General features: G+C 44.4%; 2 protein-coding genes across 11 annotated transcripts in view; one reads left to right on the forward strand and one right to left on the reverse strand.

Annotated features, from left to right (window-relative positions):
• Positions 1 to 26,297, forward strand: part of MED12L (mediator complex subunit 12L) — a 627,340-nt gene that overhangs the window by 149,372 nt on the left and 451,671 nt on the right. The window lies entirely within an intron of this gene.
• Positions 16,066 to 26,297, reverse strand: part of P2RY14 (purinergic receptor P2Y14) — a 97,895-nt gene continuing 87,663 nt past the window's right edge. For all 8 annotated transcript variants that reach the window (XM_056564954.1, XM_056564959.1, XM_056564961.1 and 5 more), the window contains one exon: positions 16,066 to 18,265. In XM_056564954.1, coding sequence (XP_056420929.1) covers positions 18,195 to 18,265 — 71 coding nt within the window. In that variant the 3' untranslated portion in view covers positions 16,066 to 18,194. The remainder of the gene's footprint in view (positions 18,266 to 26,297) is intronic.

Here is a 26,297-nt window from a genome sequence, read left to right on the forward strand (position 1 = left end):
AGGAGGAGACTCTGGAGCAGCCTGCCGTGCTATTGGCCATTCATCTATGTGCGCTCCCAATGAGTGTGCAGCATAGATGAGCTAAGGGCGGAAGTCGGCCCCCCCGTCATCAGTGACGTTGCACCTGCTGGGGAAGTCTGCCTGGTAAGTGAGCACACTACCAGACAAAAATATATTTCTAAGGGGGTAAAAAACATTTTTAAAGGCAGGGATGGGTTAGGGATAGATGGGCAATAGGCAGGAACAGAAATTTTTTTTTGTTACATGGTGGAAGCTACTCTTTAAGGAATTCCTTCTACACAATTTGCATTAAAAAAGTGTGTTGTTGGCTTTCAAGCGTTCCACCGCTGATACCGTAAAAAGTGGTGCTTGTCTCTGTTGCACTATAGAAATCAATGTTTATGTATACGTTTCTATTTTTTCAAGAATATAAAAGCATGTAAGTTAAACATAAACCCAAAGAGGGACAATTATTAAGCTATGCCAGTGGCAAATAGTCCTGTTAGAATCCAGCTAAATAACAGACATCAGACAGAATCCTAATGGACCCCACTAAAGTCAATGGGGTCTGTTGGGCATCTTTTGGGGTCTGTCATGCAGAAGATCAGCCATCTCCTTTTTCTGCTGTTGAACATAATCAGGAACAAAGGTCCCTGAACTGAGCCTCAGAACATATGGGAACCCAGCCTTATCTGTTTGCTGAATGGTACATGTATGAAATTATTTTGGACATTTTGTAGTGTTATATGTGTAACGATAAAAAAAGAGAGTATTTCTATAGATCTAAGGATAGTTTACACATGATGTAATAGAAAAGCATAGGACAAAAACTGTCTGGATTTCCCCATAGCAGCCAATCTCAGCTCAGCTTTCATTTTACCAGAGCAATTTATGGACTGAATGCTGAGTTGTGATTGGTTGTTATAGGCAAATCAGACAGTTGTTGTCATAAGACAGATCTATAAATCTGGGCATTTGGGGGAGATTTCTGGAGCTGTCTAAAAGAAAGACTTTCTGTTGCCCATAGCAACAATCACAGCATAACTTTCATTTCATATTCTGCTTTTCAAAATGAAAACTGAGCTCTCATTGGTTGCAATGGGCAACACAGACAGTCTTTCTTTTAATAAACTTCAGAAATCTCTTCCATTTTATTTTTTTTGTAGAAAAAAAAAAAAAGCGGAGCCAAATGTTAGCTGGAAGTCAGTAGGCAATAATCAGTGGCGTAGCTAGGGTTGGTGTCACCCGATGTGGTAGCAAATGGTGTCACCCGCACAGCAAAACACTAACTGCAAGACATTTGTGGTTTCCATAACTTTACCTTCCATGTTGCACAGTTTACTATGCAGCATGCTTCAAATGCTTTAACTCCTTTAGGACTCAGCCCATTTTGGCTTTGAGGACACAGGATAATGCCATTTTTTGCGTTTTCGCTTGTTCCTCCTCACGTTCTAAGAGCCTTAAAGGGGTACTCCCGTGGAAAACTTTTTAAAAAAAAAATCAACTGGTGGCAGAAAGTTAAACAGATTTGTAAATCAGTTGAAGCACTATGTAGTGCGAAAAAGCGTTGTCGTCTCTCTGTGGTACCCCCCCCCCCAGCTTGTGCCATCTTCTTGTCTTCTCCCTTGACTACCCAGTTTGTGAGTATGTGCAATAAAGAAGCTTGCTGAACCGAGGATTGGTGAGTTGCCGACTGCTTCTTTCTTCTTCTTTAAGAATTGTTTGGATTTACCACGCGTCAGTCTGAGCACCACACACACCTCATCGCTATACCCGCTATTGAGCTATATAGTCCAGAGGATCAGAAGTAAGCTGTGCCGAATTGCTCTGTTTTCCTTCTATGATTTGTAAATCACTTCTATTAAAAAATCTTAATCCTTCCAGTACTTTTTAGTGTCTGATTACTGTCGATCACGGGGCTGGAACGTTGTGGCGTCAAGGCTCCGTCCCGTGTGACGTCACGCTCCTCCCCCCTCAATGCAAGCCTATGGGAGGGGGCGTGACAGCTGGCACGCCCCCTCCCATAGGCTTGCATTGAGGGGGCGGAGCGTGACGTCACACGGGGCGGAGCCTTGACGTCACAACGCTCCGGCCCCGTGATCGACAGTAATCAGACCCAGAGCGAACACACTCCGGGGACTGATTATAAACGGGGTGCGGCGTGCAAGATCACGGGGGTCCCCAGCAGCGGGACCCCCGTGATCAGGAATCTTTTGCCCTATCTTTTGGATATTGGATAAGATGTCTAAGCGCCGGAGTACCCCTTTAAAGAATCACATGACTGGCAATGAGACTAATACAATAGAAGAAAAAAAGATAACATGCATTTTTTTGAGAAGGCGGCAACAAAAACTGCATCATGAAACCTAAAAATACTGCAGTTATTTGTCACTTTTTCAAGACAAAAAAGTCACAGAAAAAGTATCCTAAGGAAGCCTAAATCTGTCTCTGCCCAGAACAATGATTGTGTAGTACAGTGGTCTCCAAACTGTGGGCATCCTATTGCGAAACTACAACTCCCAGTGCGCCCTGGACAGCTGTTGGCTATCTTTGTCTGCTGGCAGTGATAGTTTTCCAATATCTGGAGGCACGCAGTTTGGAGACCACTGATGTAGTATTTGCAAATTACATTCTACTCAGGATGTCATATGGGCTAAAATATGGAGTAGACTTCTTGCTCTCTCCTAACAAATTTAGGAACAGGATAAAGTTGTCTGTGGTCTTCATAACTTTAACTTCCCATTTTCTAGTGTGAGAAAACCAGACAATATGGGAATTACAGTAACAATCCCACTGCCAGTAACAGCAGACTAACAGGGAAACAGCAGGGCTGATGTAAGGATCTTCGCCACCTTACGCAAAAACTAATTTTGCTGCTCCTTGACCCTGCCCATTGGCTCCGCCCTTTGACACGCCCCACCTTACTATTGGGGTGACAAACTGTAACAAACCTTCCCCTCATGTAATCACCTTACTACTGGGGTGTCACACTGTAACAAAACCCCTCCTCACCATGTAAATTACCTTAATAGGATGACACACTGTAACAGACTCACTCCTTATATAATCTCGTTACTACTGGGGTGCTACACTGTAACAAACCCCCTCCTGGTCATTAAATCACCTTACTAGGGTGACACACTGTAACAAACCTACTCCTTATGTAATCTCCTTACTTCTGGGGTGACACACTGTAATAACCACCTCTTCATGTAATCACTGTACTACCAGTGGCGGATCAAGAGATTAAAATTTATTTAATTTATTTTTTGCGGCTGCCATCAGGGGGGGTACCCCCCTGCGGCAGCCACAGCACACAAACAGAAGAACGCTGTTAGACAGAGATCTCCTGCTTCTGCATACCTCCGGTGAGTGATTGACTCTGTTAATCACTCACAAGAGGCTGGAACTTCCTCTGTGCCCCGGCACATGAGTGACACATCAGACGCCAGAGCGCAGAGGAAGAAGAGGCCAGAAAGGAGCCAACAGGGAAGAAGAAATAAGAGCCACAGGATGTATATGTTAGGCGGGAGGGGGGTTGGGGGGTGGTTTACTACTGCCAAACCTGTTGTGGGGGAACACCTCCTGCCTAACCAGTTGTGGGGAAACACCTGCCGCCTAACCTGTTATGGGGGAACATCTGCTGCTTAACCTGTTTTGGGGGAACATCTGCCTAACCTGTTGTGGGGGAACATCTGCTGCCTAACCTGTTGTGGGGGAACATCTGCCTCCTAACCTTATTTTGGGGAACATCTATCACCTAATCTAATTGTGGTGGAACATCTGCCGCCTAACCTAATTGTGGGGGAACATCCGCCGCCTAACCTATTGTGGGGGAACATCTGCCGCCTAACCTATTGTTGGGGAACATCTGCCTAACCAAAGTGGGGGATTTCTGCTGTCTAGCTAATGTAGGGGTCATCTGCTGCCTAGCTAATGTGGGGGACATCTGCTGCCTAGCTAATGTGGTGGACATCTGCTGCCTAAGCTATTGTAGGGGAACATCTGCTGCCTAACCAATGTGGGGGACTTCTGCTGCCTAGCTTATGTGGGGAACTTCTGCTGCCTAACTAATGTAGCGGTCATCTGCTGCTTAACTAATGTGGAGGACTTCTGCGGCCTAGCTAATGTGGGGGACTTCTGCTGCTTAGTTAATGTGGGGGACTTCAGCTGCCTTGCTAATGTCGGGGACTTCAGCTGCCTTGCTAATGTGGGGGACATCTGCTGCCTAGCTAATGTGGGGAACATCTGCTGCCTAGCTAATGTGGGGGATATCTACTGCCTAGCTAATGTGGGGGACTTCTGCTGCATAGCTAATGTGGGGGACTTCTGCTGCCTAGCTAATGTGGGGGACTTTTGCTGTCTAGCTAATGTGGGGGATATCTACTGCCTAGCTAATGTGGGGGACTTCTGCTGCGTAGCTAATGTGGGGGACTTCTGCTGCCTAGCTAATGTGGGGGATTTCTGCTGCCTAGCTAATGTGGGGGACATCTGCTGCCTAGCTAATGTGGGGGACTTTTGCTGCCTAGCTAATGTGGGGGATATCTACTGCCTAGCTAATGTGGGGGACTTCTGCTGCGTAGCTAATGTGGGGGACTTCTGCTGCCTAGCTAATGTGGGGGATTTCTGCTGCCTAGCTAATGTGGGGGACTTCTGCTGCCTAGCTAATGTGGGGGACTTCTGCTGCCTAGCTAATGTGGGGGACTTCTGCTGCCTAGCTAATGTGGGGGACATCTGCCTAGCTAATGTGGGGGACTTCTGCTGCCTAGCTAACGTGGGGGATATCTTCTGCCTAGTTATTACGTTCTTGCCTAGCTAATATGGGGACTAACTAGGAAGCTAATAGGGGGGCTACCTACTATCTACATACTATTATATGGGGGGGGTTTCATAAAGAAGACAGCTATCTGGGGGATTTACCTACAGGAGGCATGAATACCTACCTGGGGGACATGACCTACTAGGGGCCACTACCTACTGGGGCATTACCTACATGGGGTACAACCTACCTGGGGGACACTATCTACCTGGCGGCATTAGATACCTGTAAGTTCTGTAAGCAACACCTTATTTTCTGTCTGCCAACACAAAATATTCCGATAGTGCCGCTCATGAGACTAGCCTCTGGATCCACCCCTGCTTTCTACTGGGGTGACACGGTGGTGCTGGCTGGGCGAGTCCTTTGTGTGGGGTGGCTTTGGATGCTAGCTGGCTACTAACTTTCTAGCAGCGTGCAAACCGGAACTCCCATGAAAAGGGCGCTCTAGGCGGTGCCTATTTTTCCTATAGGCAGAACTGGCCCTGGTAAACAGTGTATGAGAACTTGGCTGTGGTGTGGTAAAGCCCAAAGAATGATGTGTATATCAGAGCTAATGTCTCTCAAAAGACTTTGGCAAGCGAAGAATCACATGTGCTTGCTTCAATATAGACTTCAATATGGGTTCAGTTTTCTTATATGATTATATCAGCCACCCCATATACAGTATGTGTTTAATATGGCAGGATAAATGGTCTGGCTTCTGGCCACTATAGTTATTCATATAATGAGAAACAAAAAAAGACTATGAGGAAAACTCATTGTGACAAGAGAAAGTCACACATTTTCATGCACTTTTCAGTGGACATGGTTTAGAAGGAGAGGCTGGCTTCTGGTGACCCAGCTGATTAACTAGGATTTACGCCACAAATTGGCTTAAAGTGCATCTAACAAAGCAAAAGTGATGTCAGCTCCCTCTGGGCATCTGTCACTTTCACCTGCTAAACTGCCGACACAGTCTCACAGGGATAAGTGTCCCTATTCCAAGCATACTTTTATAAATGGATTAAGTAACTCTATTCCATATAAAAGTCAGAGAGGTGCAGCCTGGTGTCCGCAATGTCCCAGGGCCCTAGTGCCTCTATCCTCTGATGTCAAATCTGCTCCTCCTGTTTAACAGCACACCGGACTCACCTGCAGCAGGGTCTTTGTGTAGATTGTCCATGCATTTGTCAATCAATAGGTGGAACAGACGTGACACTGGAGGAGAGAAGCATTGAGGCCCTGGGGCAAAGCAAACCCGGGCCCACACCTCTCTGACACACAAGGACTGTCTACCAAATGTTTTCACCGGAGTACCCCTTTAAGCCACCAAATTCACTTACAAAGGTATGCCTTGAATGGGGGCACTAATCCCTTCTATACTATTTCTTAAGTTTAGCAGTTGTAATTGAAGTAAAAGATGCACTTTAAACTAAACCAGCTTATAACTGCCATAGATTTCTATTTGTGCCATTGACGCTACAATTTCTTGCACCATACTCCAACCTACTACTTCAAAAAAGTACCTAAAATGAATTAATTATAAAGTATCAGAAGTTCCCCAAAATAATTTCCTCAGAATTGCTTGCAAATGGTATTGTTTGCCATCTAGTGGACCTTATTAAGTATTGCTGTATAATACAACACGTTTGTATAGTGGATGTGTGAATATTGTGATACTGAGGCAAGTTTCAAGGTAAAGAAAGGGAGTTTTTCTCAGTCCTGTCTACTTGGTGACCTAGCAGAGACCCTCACCTGGCTAAGTGAGGGTCTATTCACATGGCAGAATTTCCGCTTGCGGAATTCCGCCTCAAATTAAAGCCCATAGACTTCTATGGGATTTCGCATTCCCATTCACACTTCTGAATTACCGCAAGGTGGTCTGACAAAGTGCATTATGGGCAAGAGTTCCTTAAAGGGGTTATCCACCATAAGGGGATTTTAGTATGTACCTGGCAGGCAGTAATGGACATGCTTAGGAAGGATCTGCGCTTGTCTTGGGGCTAAATGGCTATGTTTTGAGATTACATAAAACTGTGGCTAGCTTTTTGTGAACTTGAATTTCCTGTTTGACTTTTCTTTTTTGCCTACAAATCCCACAATTCCATCTTCCTCCCTCCCACACATCAGCTACCCCACCCATTGAAACATAAATGTGCTTCATCCATTCAAAAGACCTGTGGTTTTCAATCAGGGTGCCTACAGCTGTTGCATTAGTTGCAGATTGATCCCTCTCCCACCAAGCGATCGCTCCACCCAGTGAAGCAGACAGGCTCCTTGTCATCAGCTGGCTAGTGAGTCAGGTCTCAGCCGCATTGCAAGCTGGTAAAAATCCAACAGTCATTTTGTATGCTGCTAAGATAAATATTGAGGTGAAAATCACAGAAGAATTGTGAGAAAACCGTCACACACAGGTACAGACACTATATTATGAACTACAGTAACTTTACAGCCCCTGTAGCACAGTCAAATAAAAAAAAAATCCTGGAATACCCCTTTAACAGTTATGGGGATTGAAAAAAATTGTTCTCCCATATGAGGTGAAGACATTTGGCAGAAAATGATGAAAAGAGAAACATAGGGGACGTTTGTTTTAGGCAATAGAGAATCGCTAGGTATGGACAGATGCCAAGCTTTGATGGCTTTTTTGTATGTCCTAATTAAAGGTAAACATTATTTATGTTTGTATATTGTGATACAGGAGAATAGAGAACTTTTTCATATAACCCCAAAAAGTAGAACGTTTGCACTCTGCCATCATGTTGGCTGTTTGTATATTCTTTTTAATAGCAGATATTCATACAAGACCAGTTCAGAATTGTAACTTTATATGATACATTTTTACAGCATGTCACATTACAACATTTATATATCTGTATATACATTTCTGTACAGCACCTATACATATGACTCAAGGTATACAATATATCATACACTATATACACTCAACATTTTACACAAAAGAAAACATGCATGAAAATCAGTGGCGGAAGAAGATGAGGTTCATACACAATCGTTGCTAAAAAAAACTGCAATACATGGAAAGGAGAGCGATATACAGTCACCGGGAGAAATGGTCTAAATATTTTGATTTAACAGTCTAACACCAACTGATATGATGGTTTTCTTCCTCATGTCTAAATTAAAATCCATATTTCTGGTTCCTGCACAGAGCTGTATGTTAAAGGGGTACTCCGGTGGAAAACTTTTTTTTTTTTTTTTTTATCAACTGGTGCCAGAAAGTTTAACTAGTTTGTAAATTACTTCTATAAAAAAAAATCTTAATCCTTCCAGTACTTATTAGCTGCTGAATACTACAGAGGAAATTATTTTATTTTTGGAACACAGAGCTCTCTGCTGACATGACCACAGTGCTCTCTGCTGACATCTCTGTTCATTTTAGGAACTTTCCAGAGGAGCAAATGTTTTCTATGGGGATTTTCTCCTACTCTGGACAGTTCTTAAAATGGACAGAGATGTCAGCAGAGAGCACTGTGGTCAGGATGTCAGCAGAGAGCTCTGTGTTCCAAAAAGAAAACCTCTGTAGTATTCAGCAGCTAATAATTACTGTAAGGATTAAGATTTTTTTAATAGAAGTAATTTACAAATCTGTTTAACTTTCTGGCACCAGTTGAAAAAATATATATATATTTCCACCGGAGTACCTCTTAAGTGTTATTTACACATGCATGTTTGAGTCACTTTTATTTCAGTCATGTCCCAAAGTTTAGGCTTACTGATAAAAAATACTGACCAAAATTTGTGAGCAAAAGGGCCTAGGCAATGTTCCTTTATAGCTTCCCAGTGTGAATTGACAGCAAGAACAGTGCAGTCTGAAATAAGCAAAGAAAACCCAGATAGTTGTAACTTTACTGAATGTAAAGTACATAATATAAACCATAATAATTAAAGGGGTTATCCAGGAATCGATCATTTCTTTCAAAGACCACTCCCCGTCTGTCTCCAGGTTGGGTGTGGTTCTGCAGCTCAGTTCCTTTGAAGTGAATGGAGCCAAGTTGTAATACCACACCCAACCTGGAGACAGATTGGCAGCGGTCTTTGAAGGAAATTAGGTCCCTTTTTGATTCCTGGATATCCCCTTTAAAGGGGTACTCCGCTGCTCAGCGTTTGGAGCAAACTGTTCCGAATGCTGGAGCCAGCGCTGGGAGCTTGTGACGTCATAGTCCTGCCCCCCTCATGATGTCACGCCCGCCCCCTCAATGCAAGTCTATGGGAGGGGGCGTGACGCTGTCACGCCCCCTCCCATAGACTTGCATTGAGGGGGCGGAGTGTGATGTCATAAAGGGGTGGGGCTATGACATCATTCCCAGCTCTGGTGTTCGGGACAATTTGTTCCAAACGCTGAGCAGCGGAGTACCCCTGTAAGAAATCAGCTGTATACATAAAAGTAAACAAAAAGTGTCATATCTAAGTAATTAGAAAAATGATAAACTATATCTAAAATTACACGTGGACATAAAGAGATGGAGCCACATGCAAAAGCAATCCATTCAAAAACTGGAAGCAACCAATCAGAATGTAGTCACGATTTTACAGTGCAGGATATACATTAGAAGTGCTCTATATCAGTTCACAGTAAACATTGACAAAAAAGAAATGCAATACATAATTTCAATTCTTTGAACAATAAATATGCACGTGTAGAACTTTAGCTTTAAAAATACCACTTTTTATTATATTGTAGTCCCATTGCCCTGTTATTTTTAGCTTATCATCTTGTGGGCAGAGGCAAAGCTTGTAGCTGGGCCCCAATGGAACAACAGAGCCCCATATGCCAAATATAATACTGGTCTCTTAGGCTAAGTTTTTGGCAGTTTTTGGAATACTGCCACTGCAGTTTTTGAGCCAAAGTCAGAAGTGGATCCATAAGGGGGGAGAAGTGTAAGTTCTTCCTTTATATGTCCTATTCCTTTTGAATACACTTCTGGCTTTCGCTCAAAAACTGCAGTAGCAGATATCCAAAAACTGCCAGAAAAAAAAACCAAGTGGAAACTTAGCCTTATGGGGAAGATGTGCTTTGGGGCCCCCTTGGACTCCAGGGCCCCGGTGCGACTGCTACCTCTACAGCTATGCCCCTGCTTGTGGGTGTCTCTTCTTCATGTGAGAAGTAAAGGTTCAGATGTGGCCATAAAATTGTACTAAATTATTTCTACAGCGAAGGCCCACAAAACATTCTGTAGGCTGCTTAGTTGTTTTTCCAGCTATTTTATAAGAGCATGGCTTTGAGCAATAATTTTAGCTGTATATTTGCTGTATATGTCAGCTATAAAGCCCTGAACATCATAACTGATACTACAATTGGTCCAAATGGATGTTCACGGCTTGCGTCCAAGGTGGTATACATGGACAAACTGTCCTGCCGATATACCAACACATACAGAAAACATCGGCACTTTGTAATGTGAACATCATCTTATCTGCATTGTCTGTTGGAGTCTGCTTTAGGCCATGTTCACACAGCGAAAACACAGCCGGACATTACACCCATTTGAATGTTTCAGCGTCCACTAGGACCAATTGGAAATGCATAGATGGCATAGATGGCAATGCATTTCCGAGTGGAATCCGTAGAAAGAATAGACATGTCTATTCTTTCTGTGTGCGCTGTAATCGAGATTTCCGTGGCAGAATCATCTGTGCATAGTGCAGCAGAATCCTATTAAAATGAATCGGACTCTGCTGCAGCAGAATTTTGGAGCAGAATATTCCTGCAGAATTCCACTTGGAAGTTCTGCTATGTGAACATAGGCATAGGGCTCGTTCACACAACCGGATCTCTTTTCAAACCCGCAGCGGATTTCCCGCTGCGGGTTTGAAAAGAAATCCGCTTGTGTGAACGAGCCCTTAGGGTACGTTCACACGAGCGGATTTTTTTTGCCGGATTTCCACTGCGTATTTGAAATTGGGCACGCTCTTCTCGGCTGTCCGCAGTAGATTTTTTTGCGGTGGAATTTACGCTGCAGAAAATCCACCACAAGCCCCATTGAAGCCAGTAGGGACTGCGGCGGATTTTCCACAGCGTAAATTCCACCGTGGAAAATCTGCTGCGGACAGCCAAGAAGAGCGTGCCCACTTTTAAATACGCAGCGGTAAACCCGCAAAAAAAATCCGCTCAGCTCAGGAGGCTGCTCTTTCCCTTAGGCTAAGTTTCCACTTGGTTATTTTTCTGGCAGTTTTTGGAATACTGCCAATGCAGTTTTTGAGCCAAAGTCAGAAGTGGATCCATAAGGGAGGAGAAGTGTAAGTCCTTCCTTTATATGTCCTATTTCTTTTTAATCCACTTCTGGCTTTGGCTCAAAAACTTCAGTGGCAGTTTTCCAAAAACTGCCAGAAAAAAAACCAAGTGGAAACTTAGCCTTATGCATACTGTACATTGCAGCTCTGCCTGTTCAGATTGACTCCTGGGTATAAGTATAATCTTACCAGGAATTCAGCTAAGGAGATCATAAGAAAGTGTTAAAGTCATATTTCCTGTGGATTTTCCGCAGCATATTTGTCATAGTTTCACATTTTAGAATTTTTCACAAATCCATGGAAGTCAATGTTAGAAAAATCAGCTAATCTGATTTTCCGTAGGGAATCGGTCCCATGTGAACATACCCGTACGTTCACATGGTTACCCACAAGTTTCCCTCTAGAGGTTTGAGCCACAGTGAGTGTTCCATGGAAGAATTTCCGCAGTGAAAAATCTGTGCAGATTATATTGACTTCAATGGGATTTGCTGCAGATTTTCTGCTGCTCAATTTCAGCGTTGGAAAATCCGCCATAGAAAACGTGCCGTGGCTCAAACCTGCAGATGGAAACTAGTGTGCAATTTGTTGTAAGTAAAGGAATGAGGATTTTTACACTCCTTACAGCTCTGCCTTTTCTTATCTTAACACTTCTCGGCTTGCAGAGGAGACAATGTTACAAATATTATATTATAGAATTGAGATTTAAATAACTCCTTACAATGTCCAGTGTAAATATTACATTGGTTGGTATGGTAATGCAAAAAAATACAGCCGGATTCTGCAGCCATCTCTTAGGCTAGATTCATATCCAGTTTGTACAGTACATACACTTGATGGCTGGTAAATTAAATCCTATCCCGCCTGTCCTTCTGGATTTGTACTTGTACAGAATGATTATAAACTTATATAGTCCGCTTGTGTGGTCGGAGGGTGACTACGGACACATCTGGCCTGAGGATGTTGGTGGTCTTCTTCTGATTATGTTTTCAACCTGCCAACTAAACATCACAAGGATTTTGATGTTGTTTTAACCCTATATGTGCTGCTTCTGGGCCTGCAGCTTGTATACAGGCAATAGTGCAGGAATATTTCTCATAGCAGCCAGACAGGCATTAACTCCTTGGGGGAGATTTATGAATCTTTTTTTTTTACTTTATTTTGGTCTAATTTGCTTGTTTCTTTTTTGCAATTTTTTGGATTTGCATATTTTTGTGTAGGCCACTTTACATGCAGTGGCCATAAATTTTTTATTTGCGATTTTTAAAAAATGCGCAACATTACAATGCAATGGTTTAAAAGAACAAACAAAAAAAAAACGCAAACATTGACCACCTTTAGTGCTCTTGAAACTTGCTTTACTAAGTGAGAAATAGTGTTGTGAAGTCATTAGTTTTGGTGGACTTGCACGTTATTTATTAGACATATGATAAATTATGTGCGTGTCCGCCATAAAAACCTGCAAAAAAGTGACATGCAAAACAACTCAGTAATAAATGTCCCCCCTTAAGTCAGGAGCTAACCCACTTGCCTTGCTATAGATATCAGAATGTAGTGTTAGCTGTTTTTTCTGTTGTTTATGTGTTCTATAAGATTGTCATTGAGTAAGAAGATTAACGGGGTGTTCTTGGCAGGGACCGGCTTTTGGAGAAATAAAGGTGTTTATTAGGAGATACAAGTAGGGATAACGAGTTTCTGGAGGACTACTCCTCCCTTCATCATGTCCAATGATAGGTGACATACACATATATACACACAACGGTGGTTGCATGACCATAGATGCCATCAGTGCCACGTTGTTCATAGAAAAACACCGTGGGACTGACGGCATCCATGATCATGCAACCTGTGGTGTGCACTAGACCTTCATGTTGATCCCAAGAGGGATGCTATCACCAATGACCCCTAGATCAATAACTTTCACACCATTTTTTGAATGTAGAATTAGTGTATATATGTGTATGTCACCTATTGTGTAACTAGACCTGACAAAGAGAGAAGAAGTACTCTAGAAACGTGTTGTCCCTACGTGTATCTCCTGATAAACACCTTTATGTCTTCACCATCTCTGATGCACCTTGTCATCTATACTCGGTGAGCGTTCTGAGCCAACAGTCTAATCTCAGGGGGAATTCCCTGCCAGGAACACCCCTCTTATCTTCTTACTCAATGTCTTCCACCACTCCATGACAGACCTGGTAGCGACGGCCAGCAGCTCCCAGATCCAAGACACAAGAACCCAGGTCTATGATAAAATCTCTAAACAGTGTTGTACCTGCTAACGCAACACAATAAGGTGAGCACCTTCTATACTAGCAGGGCCGGTTCTGCCTATAAGCTAAATAGGCTGCCGCCCAGAGCGCCCTCTGGATGGGGCGCCGCTCTGCCTGCTGCAAGGAAGTTAGCAGCCAGCCAGAATCCGAAGCACCCACTCATCCGAACCACCCGCCTAGCCAGCACCACCGTCGCAGGGAGGGGGGTGCTACAGTGTGTCACCCCAGTAGTAAGGTGATTACATGAGGAGGAGGTTTGTTACAGTGTGTCACCCCAGTAGTATGGTGATTACATGAGGAGAAGGTTTGTTACAGTGTGTCATCCCAGTAGTAAGGTGATTACATGAGGAGAAGGTTTGTTACAGTGTGTCACCCCAGTAGTAAGGTGATAACATGAGGAGGAGGTTTGTTACAGTGTGTCACCCCAGTAGTAAGGTGATTACATGAGGAGAAGGTTTGTTACATTGTGTCACCCCAGTAGTAAGGTGATTACATGAGGAGGAGGTTTGTTACAGTGTGTCACCCCAGTAGTAAGGAGATTACATGAGGAGGAGGTTTATTACAGTGTGTCACCCCAGTAGTAAGGAGATTACATGAGGAGGAGGTTTGTTACAGTGTGTCACCCCAGTAGTAAGGAGATAACATGAGGAGAAAGTTTGTTACAGTGTGTCACCCCAGTAGTAAGGAGATTACATTAGGAGGGGGTTTATTACAGTGTGTCATCCCAGTAGTAAGGTGATTACATGAGGAGAAGGTTTGTTACAGTGTGTCACCCCAGTAGTAAGGAGATTACATTAGGAGGGGGTTTATTACAGTGTGTCATCCCAGTAGTAAGGTGAGTACATGAGGAGAAGGTTTGTTACAGTGTGTCACCCCAGTAGTAAGGAGATTACATTAGGAGGGGGTTTATTACAGTGTGTCATCCCAGTAGTAAGGTGAGTACATGAGGAGAAGGTTTGTTACAGTGACGCACCCCAGTAGTAAGGTGATTACATGAGGAGAAGGTTTGTTACAGTGTGTCACCCCAGTAGGAAGGTGTAGCATGTCAAAGGGTGGAGCCAATGTGTGGGGTCAAGCGGTGGCAAAATTAGCTTTCGCCTAGGGTGGAAAACATTCTTGCACCAGCCCTGTATACTAGTATAATCTTTCTGAATCATACTCCACATGGATAACGGCACGATGTAGCGCCATTCTCTGTTTATCTTTTTTTCTGCTACATTTGCATTGCTATATTATTGTCAGTCGGAGATTAACCATTACTGCTTAACTTGTCGCCTTTCCTATTTAATCACCTCTTCTTTGTCCCCGGAGGTCTGATAACTTAGTCAGAAGTAGAAAACCGTAACTTCCAGTCATTCTCTCCCTACAATGAGCGGAGCGACCAGGTTTGCGTCCTCCACAGCTGTGTTTGTTCTGGACCTGCTTCCTTTTTTATATTAAGCTTAAAAACCAAAGAAGCACAAAGAGCCCAGCAAAACAAAACACTCCCTGCCGCTACTAGAAAAGCTTGTCTGTTCAGCGGGTGTTTACCCTTAAATTACCCTGCTCATTTACAGCGCAAACAATGGAAAATTGACTCAGGGATCCCTCAGCTTCACACTATGTTCCAAGTATCACTATTTACTAACATAGAAAATTTAAATACCAGATTTACTTTGGATAGACTAGTTTTCCCAACCAGGGTGCCTCCAGCTGTTGCAAAACTACAGCTCCCAGCATGCCCGGACAGCCTTTGGCTGTCTGGGCATGCTGGGAGTTGTAGTTTTTGCAACAGCTGGAGACACCCTGGTTGGGAAACACTAGGATAGAACATGTAGACTAATTTTATTATTTAATAATAAAAACCCTGGAGTTGTCCATAGCAACCAATCATAACTACCACTTGTCTTAGGCTATAAACACACAACTTTGGTATTATTTTGGCCGAAAAAAAAAAAAAAAAAAAAAATACCCGTCTGGTTTTTCACTTCCAAGGTGCAGTTTTTGTGACTTTTTTACTCCCCAAAATAGTGTGTATTAGTTTAGGCGTTTTTTTTTTCTTTGGCATTTTATCCCCTGCGTTTCTCTCAAACCAAATCATGTGATTCTTTCTTCATTTGACTAATGGATTTCCTTTAACCCCTTAACGACGCAGGACGTATATTTATGTCCTGCGCCGGCTCCCGCAATATAAAGCGGGGTCTCGTGTTGACCCCGCATCGTATCGGGTCGGTCAACGGCTGGGACCCGCGGCTAATACCGGACATCACCGATCGCGGTGATGCCCGGTATTAACCCTTCAGACGCGGTAATCAAAGTTGATAAATGGGATTTAACCCCTTCCCTAATAAAAGTTTGAATCCCCCCATTTTCCCATTTAAAAAAAAAATAAAATATGTAAAAAAAATAAAATATATAAACATATGTGGTATCGCCGAGTGTGTAAATGTCCGAAATATGAAAATATATAGTTAATTAAACAGCATGGTAAATGGCGTATACGTAAAAAAAATTCCAAGGTCCAAAATAGCCTTTTTTTTGGTCACTTTTTATACCATAAAAAATTTATAAAAAGCGATCAAAAAGTCCCATCAAAACAAAAATGGTACACTTAAAAACTTCAGATCACGGCTCAAAAAATGAGTCCTCATACATCCCCGTATGTGGAAAAATAAAAAAGTTATAGGGGTCAGAATATGACATTTTTAAACGTATAAATTTTCGTGCATGTAGTTATGATTGTTTCCAGAAGTACGACAAAATCAAACCTATATAAGTAGGGTATCATTTTAATTGTATGGACATACAGAATAAAGAAATGGTGTCATTTTTACCATTTTCCTGTGTAAAAACGGAAGCCCCCAAAATTTACAAAATGGCATTTTTATTTTCAATTATGTAGCACAATGAATTATTTTTTGGGATTTCGCCACAGATTTTTGGGTAAAATGACTGATGTCATTATAAAGTAGAATTGGTGGCGCAAAAAAAAAAAAAAAAAAGATCCATCATATGAGTCTGTAGGTGGAAAATTGAAAGGGTTATGATTTTTAAAAGGTGAGGAGGAAAAAACGAAAGGGCAAAAATGGAAAAACCTCAAGGGGTGTGGAGAAAAACATAAGAAAAAACATACACACATGGCGTTTTTTTCACACCTATAGAAGTCTATGGGAGGAAAAATGGAATTCAAACGGAAATGCACAAATGTATCCTTTCTTATCAAACTCAACATATCCTGAGATGCATGATGCGTGAGATTAGATGCTTTTCACAACAACATGATATGGTGACTCTTTGTGCTTATCTATTTGTGGCCACTCAGGGATTGGTATTTAAATTAAGCTATTTCAGTTTTCCAATAGTATGTTGTCATATTGTATTACATGAGTTCAATGAGAAATTTCAATCCCAAGACATCTTATCCCCTATCCAGGACTGGTACAGCGGTGTTCAGAATACAAAAGCTTGGAGCTTTTGTGTTCGTAACATCACGCCACGCCCCCCTCCATTCATGTCTTTGGGAAGGGTCGTGACTGTTAGTACATAGCTGTCACACTTCCTCCTATAGACAAGAATAGAGGGGGCATGACGGCTGTGGTCACCAGTCATCTGGCACAAAGCAGAGTTTGCTCCATGCACCAGATGATTCAGTCCGAGCAGCAACCCCCTGCGATCAGACATCTTATCCCCTATTCTTTGGCATAGAGGATAACCCTTTAACTAAACTCAAGGAAAGGATGGACACACTTGTATATAGAAAATACAACCTTCAAACTTACATACCTCAGTTGATCCAGAGGAAGATAAAAGCCACCTGATACCATAAAATTTCTTTGACCAGCCATCCTACAGATTCCTGAATCAACATTCTACACGAATACCAGTGACCCTATACATTTGTTAGGGAATATGTCATTCTTTTTTTTTAAAGCTATCCAACCTTCCTAGTAAGAGCCCGTGCTGTATCTCTAAAGTGGGTTATCTAGTATCAAAAAATTCTGGGGTGTGGTAAAAATACTAAATAAGTGATACTTAGCTTGTTTCTGCTTCCGAGCTTATTTCTACTTGCTTAGCCAATCAGTGACTGAAGCAGTGTCCTGTCTCAGTCAGTGACTGTCTGTGCAGGCAGGTCTGGCCGAATTGTCTTAGAGGCAGAAACAAACATTAATAAGTAGGTATGGATGACGTCAGGCTGGGAGCAGCGGAGGGCCTAGGTAGGTAAGTATAACTTATTTTTCATTGTTACCATGCCCCCCAGTAAAATAACTAAAAATATGATAATGGATAACCCTTTCAGGTAGTGAGACCCACCATAAATTCACAAATCTACACCATGCCATGCAGAGCTCTAGAAATAAAGGCTTTCTTACATGTTTTAATCTCACTGCCTCCTTGTGTACATCGTGCAATGTTTCTCTCAACTCCACAAAATTCAATACAAAAAAAATTATCTGAGAAAAACAACTACAGTAAATATTTAGCTCCTTAGCCGCAAGCAGGACGAAACACATAAAAAATGATTATCACATTGTTTATCATGGAGACCACCTTCATATGTATATAATGATATATCATCCTTCAGCCTTTTCTTTCTAGAGTAGTTTGTGTTTTTTTTAATGTCTTTTTTCTTCATAACTGAAATCTTCTATGCGTCTTGTCATTTATTTGCCCTGTTTTATTTCTCCATTTCTCTCATAGTTTTTATAACTGTTGCCCAAACATGAACTCATATTCGAGGGTACAATACCCTTTGTGATAGATGATAGTAGCTTTTTTAGCTTATGTTGCAGCAGATTGGCATTGAGTAATGTAATTTAGTTTATAAATCAATATTTACAATCTAAATCCTTCTCCAAAAATATATACAGTATATATACGGTAATGTTCAGGCATCACAAAGTATAAGAGATTTGTGCACTTCTGACCATTGACTTTTCATAGGTGACTTCCGGAAAGCCATAACCTATAGAAAGAAAACATAAGAAATATTTTAAAATAAAAGAGTTTGGTGTAAAGAAACCTTTACCACACTTCTAACAAAACAGTAAAAAAAGAGATAAAGCAATCATTATATAATATTGTAGTACATAACATACTGAATGTAATATACAGGTTGGGCTAGATGATGGGCAGACAGTAATTATGGCTTTTCAAGAATAGTTTGCCAGGTTGGAAGTGTTTAGTTATGAATAAAATGACATGGTTCAATTTCTGGACATAATTAACAAGAACTGCTTCCATTGCCAACTTTATAAAAGTTTAGATTACCCCACAGGCCATCTATCATCATCAGTTTAGTACTTGCAGTATTTTACTTTTAGTATGTTCACATGTGGCTTTTTTATTTTATAAAGATAATGCATTTTTCTATTTTTTTTTTCAGATTTTGTATTTTATTAAAAAAAGGTGAATACTGTAAAATACCATATGTGAATATCCCCTTAAGTAACTCATAGCATCCTAACACTTATCCTTTAGATTATCTGATGGAGAGAAAGTTGCTTTAATGAATTGTAGAAAGCACACAATTTGGGGTTGTAAGGTTAGGACATACTAGTACTCCGGTGGAAAACATTTTTTTTTTGTTTTTTTAAATCAACTGGTGCCAGAAAGTTAAACAGATTTGTAAATTACTTCTATTAAAAAATCTTTACCCTTCAAGTACTTATTAGCAGCTGTATGCTCCAGAGGAAATTATTTTCCTTTTGAATTTCTTTTTTTTTGTCTGGTCCACAGTGCTCTCCGCTGACACCTGATGCCTGTATCAGGGACTGTCCATGGAGAGAGGTGTCAGCAGAGAGCACTGTGGACAAGAAAAAAAAGAAATTAAAAAAGAAAAGAATTTCCTCTGTAGTATACAGCAGCTAATAAGTACTGAAAGGATTAAGATTTTTAAATAGAAGTAATTTACAAATCTGTTTATTATATAAATTTTCCTCCGGCGTACCCCTTTAAGGTTACAACTAACATTATGGAGCACCACAAGTATATACATATAGCCCTTTAAGCAGTTTAAAGTAGTTTTTAAACATTGTTTTGAATATAATAAATGAACAAATACACAACAAATAAAAAAATAAGAACATCACTGAGATACTTCTTCAATAGTGGACAATTATTTTATAAAAGATTATAACTGCATAGTACTCTTAAAAAAATGTATCATTTGTGTTGTATGGATCCTTAAAGGAGATATCCAGTGGTGACTCAGTGGTGAGCAACTTATCCCCTATCCTAAGGATAGGGGATAAGTTGCAGATCGCCGCGGGGGGGCCGACCGCTGGGGCCCCCCGCGATCTCCTGTATGGGGCCCCGACAGCCCGCGGGAAGGGGGCGTGTCGACCTCCGCACGAGGCGGCGGCCGACACGCCCCCTCAATACAACTCTATGGCAGAGCCGAAGCGCTGCCTTTGGCAATCTCCGGCTCTGCCATTGAGATGTATTGAGGGGGAGTGTCGGCCGCCGTCTCGTGCGGGGGGTCGACACCCGCTATCTGCCGGGGCCCCATACAGAGAGATCGCAGGGGGCCCCAGCGGTCGGACCCCCCGCGATCTCAAACTTATCCCCTATCCTTAGGATAGGGGATACGTTTTTCACCACTGGACTACCCCTTTAAGGGTCTATTCACACATACAGTATTCTGCGCAGATTTGATTTCAAGCTATGTTCAGTCATTCAGTTTACATTGAGATCTGCAGCAGAAAATCCTGTGCATCAAATCTGCGCAGAATACTGTATGTGTGAATAGACCATAAAGGAGTAGTCCACTTTCAAAAAACAAAAACAAAACATATTCCTTATCTGCAGTATAGGGGATAAGTATCAGATCCCACGGGTGTAATCACTGGGACCCCCCACGATCTCCCTTTAGGCATCCAGCTCTCTGCTTGAATGAAGTGTGTCGACTGTCACGATGCCGGCTGGCAGGAGGTGGATCCTCTGTGCCAGAGAGGGATGGCGAGGACCGTGCTAGTGGACCGGTTCTAAGTCACTACTGGTTTTCACCAGAGCCCGCCGCAAAGCGGGATGGTCTTGCTGCGGCGGTAGTGACCAGGTCGTATCCACTAGCAACGGCTCACCTCTCTGGCTGCTGAAGATAGGCGCGAAACAAGGGAGTAGACAGAAGCAAGGTCGGACGTAGCAGAAGGTCGGGGCAGGCAGCAAGGATCGTAGTCAGGGGCAACGGCAGGAGGTCTGGAACACAGGCTAGGAACACACAAGGAAACGCTTTCACTGGCACAATGGCAACAAGATCCGGCAAGGAAGTGCAGGGGAAGTGAGGTGATATAGGGAAGTGCACAGGTGATCAGACTAATTGGAACCACTGCGCCAATCAGCGGCGCAGTGGCCCTTTAAATCGCAAAGACCCGGCGCGCGCGCGCCCTAAGGAGCGGGGCCGCGCGCGCCGGGACAGGACCGACGGGGAGCGAGTCAGGTACGGGAGCCGGGGTGCGCATCGCGAGCGGGCGCTACCCGCATCGCGAATCGCATCCCGGCTGGAGGCGGTATCGCAGCGCCCCGGGTCAGTGGATCTGACCGGAGCGCTGCAGTGAGGAGAGTGTAGCGAGCGCTCCGGGGAGGAGCGGGGACCCGGAGCGCTCGGCGTAACAGTACCCCCCCCCTTGGGTCTCCCCCTCTTCTTAGAGCCTGAGAACCTGAGGAGCAGACTTTTGTCTAGGATATTGTCCTCAGGTTCCCAGGATCTCTCTTCTGGACCACAACCCTCCCAATCCACTAAAAAAAAGGTTTTCCCTCTGACCTTTTTGGATGCCAGAATTTCTTTGACGGAGAAGATGTCCGAGGAGCCGGAAACAGGAGTGGGAGGAACAGATTTGGGAGAGAAACGGTTGATGATAAGTGGTTTAAGAAGAGAAACGTGAAAGGCATTAGGAATACGAAGAGAAGGAGGAAGAAGAAGTTTGTAAGAGACAGGATTAATCTGGCACAAAATTTTGAAAGGACCAAGATAGCGTGGTCCCAACTTGTAGCTAGGGACACGGAAGCGGACATATTTAGCGGAGAGCCATACCTTGTCTCCAGGGGAAAAAATGGGAGGAGCTCTTCTTTTCTTATCCGCGAACTTCTTCATGCGTGATGAAGCCTGTAAGAGAGAATTTTGGGTCTCTCTCCATATGATGGAAAGGTCACGAGAAATTTCATCCACAGCGGGCAGACCAGAGGGCAACGGGGTAGGGAGGGGGGGAAGAGGGTGACGGCCGTACACCACGAAAAATGGGGATTTGGAGGAAGATTCAGAGACTCTGAAGTTATACGAGAATTCGGCCCATGGAAGAAGATCTGCCCAGTCATCCTGGCGGGAGGAAACAAAATGTCGTAAATAATCACCCAAGACCTGGTTAACTCTTTCTACTTGTCCATTGGATTGAGGATGATATGCAGAAGAAAAATTTAATTTAATCTTGAGTTGTTTACAGAGAGCCCTCCAGAATTTAGACACGAATTGGACGCCTCTATCCGAGACGATCTGCGTAGGCAACCCGTGAAGACGAAAAATGTGTACAAAAAATTGTTTAGCCAACTGAGGCGCTGAAGGAAGACCAGGAAGAGGGATGAAATGTGCCATTTTGGAGAATCGATCAACGACCACCCAAATAACAGTGTTGCCACGGGAAGGGGGTAAATCAGTAATAAAATCCATACCAATCAGAGACCAAGGCTGTTCGGGGACAGGCAGAGGATGAAGAAAACCAGCGGGCTTCTGGCGAGGAGTCTTATCCCGGGCACAGATAGTGCAGGCTCGCACAAAGTCCACAACATCCGTCTCCAGAGTCGGCCACCAATAGAAGCGAGAGATGAGTTGCACAGATTTCTTGATGCCTGCATGACCTGCGAGATGGGAGGAGTGACCCCATTTGAGGATTCCGAGGCGTTGGCGTGGAGAAACAAAGGTCTTTCCTGGAGGAGTTTGCCTGATGGAGGCTGGAGAAGTGGAAATCAGGCAGTCAGGAGGAATGATGTGTTGCGGAGAGAGTTCAACTTCAGAAGCATCCGAGGAACGAGAGAGAGCATCGGCCCTAATGTTCTTATCGGCAGGCCGAAAGTGAATTTCAAAATTAAATCGGGCAAAGAACAGAGACCACCTGGCCTGGCGAGGATTCAGCCGTTGGGCAGACTGGAGGTAGGAGAGGTTCTTGTGATCGGTGTAAATAATAACTGGAAATCTTGATCCCTCCAGCAGATGCCTCCATTCCTCAAGTGCTAATTTAATGGCTAGAAGCTCTCGATCCCCGATGGAGTAGTTCCTCTCCGCCGGAGAGAAGGTCCTAGAAAAAAAACCACAAGTAACAGCATGCCCGGAAGAATTTTTTTGTAGAAGGACAGCTCCAGCTCCCACTGAGGAGGCATCAACCTCCAATAGGAAGGGTTTGGAAGGGTCAGGTCTGGAGAGCACGGGAGCCGAAGAAAAGGCAGACTTGAGCCGTTTAAAGGCGTCTTCCGCTTGAGGAGGCCAAGACTTGGGATCGGCATTTTTTTTGGTTAAAGCCACGATAGGAGCCACAACGGTAGAAAAATGTGGAATAAATTGCCTGTAATAATTGGCGAACCCCAAAAAGCGTTGAATAGCACGGAGTCCGGAGGGGCGTGGCCAATCTAAGACGGCAGAGAGTTTGTCTGGATCCATTTGTAGTCCCTGGCCAGAGACCAAGTATCCTAGGAAAGGAAGAGATTGGCATTCAAACAGACATTTCTCTATTTTGGCATAGAGTTGATTGTCACGAAGTCTCTGAAGAACCATACGGACATGCTGGCGGTGTTCTTCTAGATTGGTAGAAAAAATCAGGATATCGTCCAGATATACAACAACACAGGAGTATAAAAGATCACGAAAAATTTCATTAACAAAGTCTTGGAAGACGGCAGGGGCGTTGCACAGGCCAAAGGGCATGACCAGATACTCAAAGTGTCCATCTCTGGTGTTAAATGCCGTTTTCCACTCATCCCCCTCTCTGATGCGGATGAGATTATAAGCACCTCTTAAGTCCAGTTTGGTAAAGATGTGGGCACCTTGGAGGCGATCAAAGAGTTCAGAGATGAGGGGTAGGGGGTAGCGGTTCTTAACCGTGATTTTATTAAGACCGCGGTAGTCAATGCAAGGACGTAGGGAGCCATCTTTTTTGGACACAAAGAAAAATCCGGCTCCGGCAGGAGAGGAGGATTTACGGATAAAGCCCTTTTTTAAATTTTCCTGGACGTATTCAGACATGGCAAGAGTCTCTGGGGCGGATAGAGGATAAATTCTGCCCCGGGGTGGAGTAGTGCCCGGGAGGAGGTCGATAGGACAATCATAAGGCCTGTGAGGAGGTAGAGTCTCAGCTTGTTTTTTGCAAAAAACATCCGCAAAGTCCATATAGGCCTTAGGGAGACCGGTCACAGGAGGAACCACAGAGTCACGGCAAGGGTTACTGGGAACCGGTTTTAGGCAGTCCTTGGAACAAGAGGGCCCCCAACTCTTGATCTCCCCAGTGGACCAATCCAGGGTTGGGGAATGAAGTTGAAGCCAGGGAAGTCCAAGGAGAATTTCAGAAGTGCAATTGGGGAGGACCAAAAGTTCAATCCTCTCGTGGTGAGATCCGATGCACATTAGAAGGGGCTCCGTGCGGAAACGTATGGTACAGTCCAATCTTTCATTGTTTACACAATTGATGTAGAGGGGTCTGGCGAGACTGGTCACTGGGATGTTGAACCTGTTGACGAGAGAGGCCAAAATAAAATTTCCTGCAGATCCGGAGTCCAAGAAGGCCATAGTAGAGAAGGAGAAGGCAGAGGCAGACATCCGCACAGGCACAGTAAGACGTGGAGAAGCAGAGTAGACATCAAGGACTGTCTCACCTTTGTGCGGAGTCAGCGTACGTCTTTCCAGGCGGGGAGGACGGATAGGACAATCCTTCAGGAAGTGTTCGGTACTAGCACAGTACAGGCAGAGGTTCTCCATGCGGCGTCGTGTCCTCTCTTGAGGTGTCAGGCGAGACCGGTCGACCTGCATAGCCTCCACGGCGGGAGGCACAGGAACGGATTGCAGGGGACCAGAGGAGAGAGGAGCCGAGGAGAAGAAACGCCTCGTGCGAACAGAGTCCATATCCTGGCGGAGCTCCTGACGCCTTTCGGAAAAACGCATGTCAATGCGAGTGGCTAGGTGAATGAGTTCATGTAGATTAGCAGGGATTTCTCGTGCGGCCAGAACATCTTTAATGTTGCTGGATAGGCCTTTTTTAAAGGTCGCGCAGAGGGCCTCATTATTCCAGGATAATTCTGAAGCAAGAGTACGGAATTGTACGGCATACTCGCCAACGGAAGAATTACCCTGGACCAGGTTCAACAGGGCAGTCTCAGCAGAAGAGGCTCGGGCAGGTTCCTCAAAGACACTTCGGATTTCCGAGAAGAAGGAGTGTACAGAGGCAGTGACGAGGTCATTGCGGTCCCAGAGCGGTGTGGCCCAAGACAGGGCTTTTCCAGACAGAAGGCTGACTACGAAAGCCACCTTAGACCTTTCAGTGGGAAACTGGTCCGACAGCATCTCCAAGTGCAGGGAGCATTGGGAAAGAAAGCCACGGCAAAACTTAGAGTCCCCATCAAATTTATCCGGCAAGGATAGGCGTAAACCAGAAGCGGCCACTCGCTGCGGAGGAGGTGCAGGAGCTGGCGGAGGAGATGATTGCTGAAGCTGTGGTAGTAACTGCTGTAGCATAACGGTCAGTTGAGACAGCTGTTGGCCTTGTTGCGCTATCTGTTGTGACTGCTGGGCGACCACCGTGGTGAGGTCAGCGACAACTGGCAGAGGAACTTCAGCGGGATCCATGGCCGGATCTACTGTCACGATGCCGGCTGGCAGGAGGTGGATCCTCTGTGCCAGAGAGGGATGGCGAGGACCGTGCTAGTGGACCGGTTCTAAGTCACTACTGGTTTTCACCAGAGCCCGCCGCAAAGCGGGATGGTCTTGCTGCGGCGGTAGTGACCAGGTCGTATCCACTAGCAACGGCTCACCTCTCTGGCTGCTGAAGATAGGCGCGGTACAAGGGAGTAGACAGAAGCAAGGTCGGACGTAGCAGAAGGTCGGGGCAGGCAGCAAGGATCGTAGTCAGGGGCAACGGCAGGAGGTCTGGAACACAGGCTAGGAACACACAAGGAAACGCTTTCACTGGCACAATGGCAACAAGATCCGGCAAGGAAGTGCAGGGGAAGTGAGGTGATATAGGGAAGTGCACAGGTGATCAGACTAATTGGAACCACTGCGCCAATCAGCGGCGCAGTGGCCCTTTAAATCGCAAAGACCCGGCGCGCGCGCGCCCTAAGGAGCGGGGCCGCGCGCGCCGGGACAGGACCGACGGGGAGCGAGTCAGGTACGGGAGCCGGGGTGCGCATCGCGAGCGGGCGCTACCCGCATCGTGAATCGCATCCCGGCTGGAGGCGGTATCGCAGCGCCCCGGGTCAGTAGATCTGACCGGAGCGCTGCAGTGAGGAGAGTGTAGCGAGCGCTCCGGGGAGGAGCGGGGACCCGGAGCGCTCGGCGTAACATCGACAATGGCACAAAGCTTTATGGGAGAGCTGAAGATACAGTGCTCATGGCGGAAGCGCGTCTGTCATCGCTTCGTGCTGTTGTTCACACACTTTATTCATGCAGAGAGCTGGGGCGCCTGGTGGGAGATTGGGGGTGGTCCTGGCGGTCAGACCCCTGTGATCTGACACTTATCACCTATCCTGCAGATAGGGGATATATATATTTTTTATATACTGGACTACTCCTTTAGAAAAGCACCCATAGCGTGATGCTTCTGATTTCATATCAAAGCAAGTTTTTATTCAATAAAATATCCTATTAAGGCATGTTCACGAAACAGATTTTTCCCGTGTATTCCGAAAACTAAAATTTGTTATTGACTCCACTCCAGATTCTGCTCTGATACCTCATCAGGTAGTCAGAAAAGAATTAGCCTCAGGGAAAGGGGCTAAGCCATTGCCAAGTCCATGGCATAGCA

The sequence above is a fragment of the Hyla sarda genome, chromosome 3 (assembly GCF_029499605.1).
Source record: "Hyla sarda isolate aHylSar1 chromosome 3, aHylSar1.hap1, whole genome shotgun sequence".
Taxonomy (NCBI): Eukaryota; Metazoa; Chordata; class Amphibia; order Anura; family Hylidae; genus Hyla; species Hyla sarda.